The sequence below is a fragment of the Pinus tabuliformis genome, chromosome X, assembly GCF_031772625.1.
Source record: "Pinus tabuliformis cultivar Carrire ecotype Pingquan chromosome X, CPIR1, whole genome shotgun sequence".
In the NCBI taxonomy this organism is placed as follows: domain Eukaryota; kingdom Viridiplantae; phylum Streptophyta; class Pinopsida; order Pinales; family Pinaceae; genus Pinus; species Pinus tabuliformis.
This window is the reverse complement of record NC_142308.1, coordinates 419,329,487-419,336,274: the sequence shown is the minus strand read 5'-3', so window position 1 is coordinate 419,336,274 and position 6,788 is coordinate 419,329,487. Positions and strand designations below refer to the sequence as shown.

At 31.8% G+C, this 6,788-nt stretch overlaps 1 protein-coding gene across 1 annotated transcript; it reads left to right on the top strand.

Moving 5' to 3' along the window:
- The first annotated feature begins 1,785 nt into the window (after positions 1–1,785).
- On the top strand, positions 1,786–5,100 carry LOC149140348 (alcohol dehydrogenase-like). Its single transcript, XM_089446395.1, has 10 exons — positions 1,786–2,179; positions 2,494–2,630; positions 2,800–2,846; positions 2,996–3,321; positions 3,514–3,596; positions 3,696–3,771; positions 3,883–3,944; positions 4,305–4,400; positions 4,506–4,667; positions 4,834–5,100. The coding sequence occupies exons 1-10, from the start codon at positions 2,140–2,142 to the stop codon at positions 4,951–4,953; spliced, it is 1,149 nt and encodes a 382-aa protein (XP_089302521.1). The 5' UTR covers positions 1,786–2,139; the 3' UTR covers positions 4,954–5,100.
- The last annotated feature ends 1,688 nt before the right edge of the window (positions 5,101–6,788 follow it).

Here is a 6,788-nt window from a genome sequence, read left to right as displayed (position 1 = left end):
AATAACAGAGAGAAGGACATCTCCAATAAATTCCAAGCATTTGTTAGAGTCGAGAGGTGCTCTACAACCTAGTATGGGGGAGATTTGTAGGTGTAATGTAAGAATGTACGTCAATGTTTTTTATCACCTTTTTAGGTGTGTTAAAACCAATCTAGATCCTAGTATGGGGGAGATTTGTAGGTGTAATGTAAGAATGTACGTCAATGTTTTTTATCACCTTTTTAGGTGTGTTAAAACCAATCTAGATCCATGTTAACTGTAGATCTACCAAATGCCAAGAGGGACCAAATCTCTTTAGATGCAAACCTCTTTTTGAGTGTAAAACTTGAGGAAATATTTGCACCTTGAGAGATTTGATCCCTCTCAATACTTGGTAGGTGTAGAATTCAATTGGGAGCTTAGGATAACATGGACACACACACACATACAGAGACATATATATATATAATTAAAATTTTGCTAAAAAATATAATTGTAATACTATTTATTAATAAGAAGTTTGATATTTGTTTTTAAATAATTTATTTAATCAAAAAAATTAAATTATAAGGGGCATTCAACCACTTCATATATAATGCTTAAGGGACATTCAAATAATCTTTTTGTAATGGTATTTAGTTTTCGAGATTTATCACAAACTCAATTTTTTTTAAAACTAGTAAATTGATATAAATTAAACGGTTGGTAAACTTTGATAAACATCAATTCATAATAAATATGAAATCATTTATTTCATGATACATTTCAAGTTGCTAAAATTTTAAAAATCATAAAAATCAATTAAATTATAACTTCTTTATTATTATTACCAGTGTAGATCCACCTTAACCCCATATTTATCAAGAGTGGGATCAAATCTCTCAAGATGCAAACCTCTTTGTTTTGCAAAACTTGATAAAAGGTTTGCACCTCAAGAGATTTGATCTCTCTGAATGCGTGATAGATTTGAGTTAAGATGTATTTAAGTTGGTTATATATATATATAACCTAAGAATACTATTGACAAAACCATGGGTTGTTAAAACTTAGAGTAAAAAAACTATCCATGGTAAGTTTTATTTATTTATTTTATTTTAATAAATATTAGTTTTTTTTTTTCTAGTTAAGACTAACCTAAGTACCCACGGGGGATTTGAACCGGCGATCTATCGCAAGGAGTGCCTTAACAGTGCACCCATTCACCGTCAATCCAAAGCCCCGTGGGCTTTAATAAATATTAGTTATAATTATTAAATTTATTGATTTTATCTTTATAAAATTTTATTTTATTTTTATGTAATTTGATGAGTCAAAAGCTTACATAACAAAACATTACAACATCTTTTCCATACTAGGTTGCAGCAAAATTATTATTATTTTTTGTTTGTTAGGTAATGTGACTTTTTAGATGACTGCCACATCTAAATTGTGGCTTGAGTGTTGGTTTTTTACCCATGGTGTTTCAAACTAATGACCTTTTCACCATAGAGTGCCTTAACATAGCATCCTCTCACTGCCTTATAAACATCCACTCAATTATTATTAGTATATATATAATCACAGAGATTCACCCCAATTTTATCATAAAATTTTTTAGTTTATAAATGAACTTTCTTATAATATCATAGCTTATCAATATCACATGACTAAAAATTCACTTTCATAAAATCACTTTCATATTTAAACTTTTACCTTTAATTTTTAGGTAAATAATCCATTTTTAAATTAAATAAGACTTCTTTTAATTTCCCATGTGTCGATACTTCAAAAGTGTAAAAGTCGTTATGCCCCCCGCTCTGCAACAAACTGTAGAGTCGTTATGGGGTTTTGTAGGCAAAACTAACTCTCCCTCCCCGTACATAATCCACGTAGCCATGGCCGCCAGCATCAAGCTAAGTAGGGTGGTTTCCGCGCTTTCCATGGCTTCAAAAAATCAAATCCATCTGTGGAATGACAGGGAGACGCCCATAGTCATTGCCAATATATTCGCGATGCGTGATTTCGTAACGCGTTTACCGCAATCGAGTGTAACTATTCACAGGCAGTGGGATATAAATTCAGAAAGATTTTTGCCTTCAACACCAACTCTAAGGGCAAGGGTTTGTTTGTTCAATATAATTATTACAATAGCAAGAAAATACAGTTTGGGCAGAAAGGAAAATGGCGAGCTCTACTGCAGGCCAGGTTATCAAATGCAAAGGTAATAATTAACTCACAGCGATTCATGTCCACATTCTAATTCATACATATTACTTCAGTGCAAGATCAATTTTTAGGGTTAATCTGGATTTATGCGATTTCTAATTCGTATATATTACATCAGTGCAAGATCAATTTTTAGGGTTAATCTGGATTTATGCGATTTCTAATTCGTATATATTACATCAGTGCAAGATCAATTTTCAGGGTTAATCTGAATTTATCTGATTCAGGGTTAATCATTTTTAGGTTTGAGTAATCCTATGTATGTTTATGTTTACACCTCTGATATTTTGATTTGTATGTTTATTGTAGCTGCTGTTGTATGGGAAGCAGGGGAGCCTTTGAAGATTGAAGAAGTGGAAGTGGCTCCCCCACAGGCAATGGAAGTCAGAATCAAAATTCATTATACTGCGTTGTGTCATACAGATCTTTATTTCTGGGATGCAAAGGTATGCTATAAATAATCATCAGAACTAAACTTATTAAACATAGAGAAGAACTTAAGTATGGATGTTGCACATCTCCTACTGCACTGTATAACACATTGACTTCTCTTTATACCATTAAATTACACTATTCATTATAATTTGTTTTTTACTGTTACTGCTTTGGTGACAGGGCCAAAAACCTCTCTTTCCCCGCATCTTAGGACATGAAGCAGCTGGGTATGCACTCTGTTCTTGCCCATGGACTCTGTATTATTCAAAGAAATTATTTATTCATAGTAGCAGGCGTTTAGAGTTTTAAAGGGGGAAAAAGGGAGAAGAATTTCCAGGTGATTTATTGCTCACTAATCATAGGTTGGTTGATACAGAGTTGTTGAGAGTGTTGGAGAAGGGGTGACTGACCTCAAAGCGGGTGACAGTGTGCTTCCCGTATTTACTGGAGAATGTGGAGAATGCAGACACTGCAAGTCAGAGGAGAGTAACATGTGTGATCTTCTAAGAATTAACACTGACAGAGGGGTTATGATCAATGATGGGAAGTCAAGGTTTTCAATCAATGGTAAACCGATTTACCACTTTCTTGGCACATCCACCTTCAGCGAGTATACAGTTTCGCATGTAGGTAGTGTGGCCAAGATAAATCCAGCGGCTCCTCTTAACAAAGTCTGTATTCTGAGTTGTGGGGTGTCAACAGGTAAATCTCCTGATTTTGTTAAACTTTTGCTGCTGATTCTGAAACAAAGATCAAAATGATATGATCGACATAGTTTTGTAAAGTGGGTAATTCAATTCTTAAAGTTTGGGTTGCTGGACTGTTAATAAAATTGTCCATGGTCGTTTCCCTGATTGAAATTCTTATTTAAAATTCATTTTGTTGTGGAATCAGGGATGGGTGCGACTTTGAATGTAGCCAAACCCAAGAAGGGTTCAACTGTAGCAATATTTGGCCTTGGGGGCGTTGGGCTCTCTGTAAGTAAATCTCAGTTCCATTCGTGAATTTTTTGGGGAGCAATATGTGTTTACTGTTTAGTTTTCTGTTAGAAATCTGATCTGGGCTTAACTACGCAGGCTGCTGAAGGGGCAAGAATTGCAGGAGCTTCTCGAATAATTGGAATCGATTTAAACAGTGACAGATTTGAAAAAGGTTGTAAATTGCCCATTTTCATTATTGGATAACCTGCTTATATATGTTGACTGGAGAATTTCCTTTCCAATTCGTTGTTTGAATAATTTCTTGAATTGTATCGTTTTTCAGCAAAACTCTTTGGTGTAACGGAATTTATAAACCCACTGGACCACGATAAGCCTATTCAACAGGTTGGTTAGTCTGCCTAAAATGATTTTTAACTTCTCTTTTTGGGATCTTTAACTTCTCTTATATTAATGGACATTGTTTGCCTAGTAGTATGAATCATTGCATCAGGAGAAACTCTCTGCCCTCGGTGGGGGAGCAGTATGCTCTATCCTGGTGGGATGAGCTTTTGTGCAAACTTTTAATCCTTGTTTGTGCGACATAGATCTGTAGTTTGATCTTTGTATCTTTAAACATTTATTATGCTAATTGTGGGTGCTTAATAGATCTATAAAATAATTTATGTTAAAGCTGAATTCAGTTTTGTGTTGTATTAGGAGAAATGTTTTAAATTAGAACTAAACTCTGGGAGCTTATCTTATCAGGTTATTGCCGAGAAAACTGATGGAGGGGTGGACTACAGCATCGAGTGCACAGGGAATGTAAAGGCCATGATTCAAGCCTTCGAATCCTGCCATGACGTATTTACTCTGCCTCCCCTTTCTTCTGAAATTGTAAATATACCATGCTCAGTTTTAGCAACTATGCATATATGCTGATCAAATGGGTATTTGTTTGTTGTTCAGGGTTGGGGTGTAGCCGTTTTAGTGGGTGTTCCTCATTCAGACGCAGTCTTTGCAACCGGCCCTGTGAATTTTCTGAACGAAAGGACATTGAAAGGAACTTTCTTTGGAAACTATAAGCCCCGTTCCGATTTGCCAGGCCTTGTAGAATTGTATTTATCCAAGGTAAGACTTATCTGAAACCATCATGATCTCTTCATCTGCTTAGATTTTCTGATAGAAATATCCCTCTCACACCATGCCTGCTGATTTCTTTTCCTTGAGCTGAAGTACTAGTCTTTAATTAGGCTTTTGATCTAACTTCCTTTCCTGGTTTATTGTTGGTTTGCAGAAGCTTGAACTGGAGAAATTTATTACACATGAGGTTTCATTTGCCGATATCAACAAGGCATTTGATTACATGATTAAAGGAGAGAGTTTGAGATGTGTGATTAACGTGATCGGTCATTAAATGGTATATAGGAAGTCCATAATAATATCTTCAAGGTTTCCGGAGTTTGTTACATGTTGTGCGGTGAATCGGCTTTATTCTTTAATACGTAGAGAGTGAGGTGTCCTGTATTGAATAAATAAAAGTGCTCGGAGAGCCATATTAAAACTTTATAGCACTATATAAGAATTGTGATGGTTATGAAGAATTTATATTGGGATTTTGTTATCATTTTGAAAAGTCGTTATTGTTAATTTATATTATAATGTTGTAATTTTGATTAATTCATGATATAGTATAATAATGACAAATTAATTTGGAAATTGTGAAATTATAGGATTGATTATGATGGATGATTATAATTAAAAAAGTGTTACAAATAAATTTATTTTTGTGCAGGCTAAAAATATGCATTTTTCCATGTATACACTTCTCGTATATTATTTTGTGAAACAAAACCAGTATCAAATTAATATGTACTTGTTTTTTTTTGCTTTTTTGGTAAGTGTAAAGCATTTTGGTAATGTATGGATAAATTTATATAATTCAAAATTCATTTTTGAAATTTATATGTTTTAAAAGTTAAATAATAATGTAGAGCAATGTTTTTTTCTTTTAATTTTTTTAATTCATATTTATTAATATTTTTAATAAATTAATGAAATAATATCATTATTTAAATATTTTTCAAAAATTAGCGGTTTAATATAGCCCTTACATATTAATATTTTAATAAATTAATAAACTATTATTATTATTTAAATATTAATTTTCAAAAACTAGTAATATTTGATTTTAATAAATTAGTAAATTAATTTAAATATTATTTTTATTTGGTTTTAATAAATTAATTACGTATTAATATTTTTAATAAATTAATGAAATAATATCATTATTTAAATATTTTTTTCAAAAACTAGTCGATTATTGTTCAAATATAGTTGTTACTTGAAATTATATCTCTACATTGCTCTCTATTTAAGCCTTTGCCATGGGTAAATATAGTTTTAATATATTAATATATTAATGAATTGTTCAAATATAGTTTTAATATATTAATATATTAATGAATTAATATTATAATTTAAACATTATTGTTCAAATATAGTTGTTACTTGAAATTATATCTCTACATTGCTCTCTATTTAAGCCTTTGCCATGGGTTTGCCTATAGCCGAGCTTTTGCCATACATTGCTCTCTATTTAAGCTTTGCTCTCTCTCTATTTAAGCTTTTGCCATACTTTGCTCTCTATTTAAGCTTTGCTCTCTATTTAAGCTTTCCCCTCTCTATTTAAGCTTTTGCCATACATTGCTCTCTATTTAAACTTTTGCCATGGTTTGCTTATAGCCATTACGAAATTATATGTCTCTACATTGCTCTCTATTTTGAACCACACTTGTGTTCCTTGATGAACCACCTTGGTAAATGCTAGAGAACCACACTTGTGTTCCTTGATGAACCACCTTGGTAAATGCATCGGCCAAAAAAATTCTCTCTTGTGATTTCTAAAAGACTTTGTTTAATTCATTATGGATGAATACAAAAAAAATCAATATTATTTTGAGAAACAAAATTAGTATCAAATTAATATGTACTTGTTTTTTTGTATTGTAAAGCATTTGTTGTTTTTTTGTATTGTAAAGCATTTTGTTAATGTATGGATAAACTTATATAATTCAAAAATCATTTTTGAAACTTATATGTTTTAAAAATTAAACAATAATGTAGAGCAATGTCTTTTAATTTCTTTAACAAAATCAATTTCTTTATTACATTGATCATATGGTAAGTAGAAACTTATATGTTTTAAAAGTTAAACAATAATGTAGGACAATGTTTTTTAATTTCTTTAAC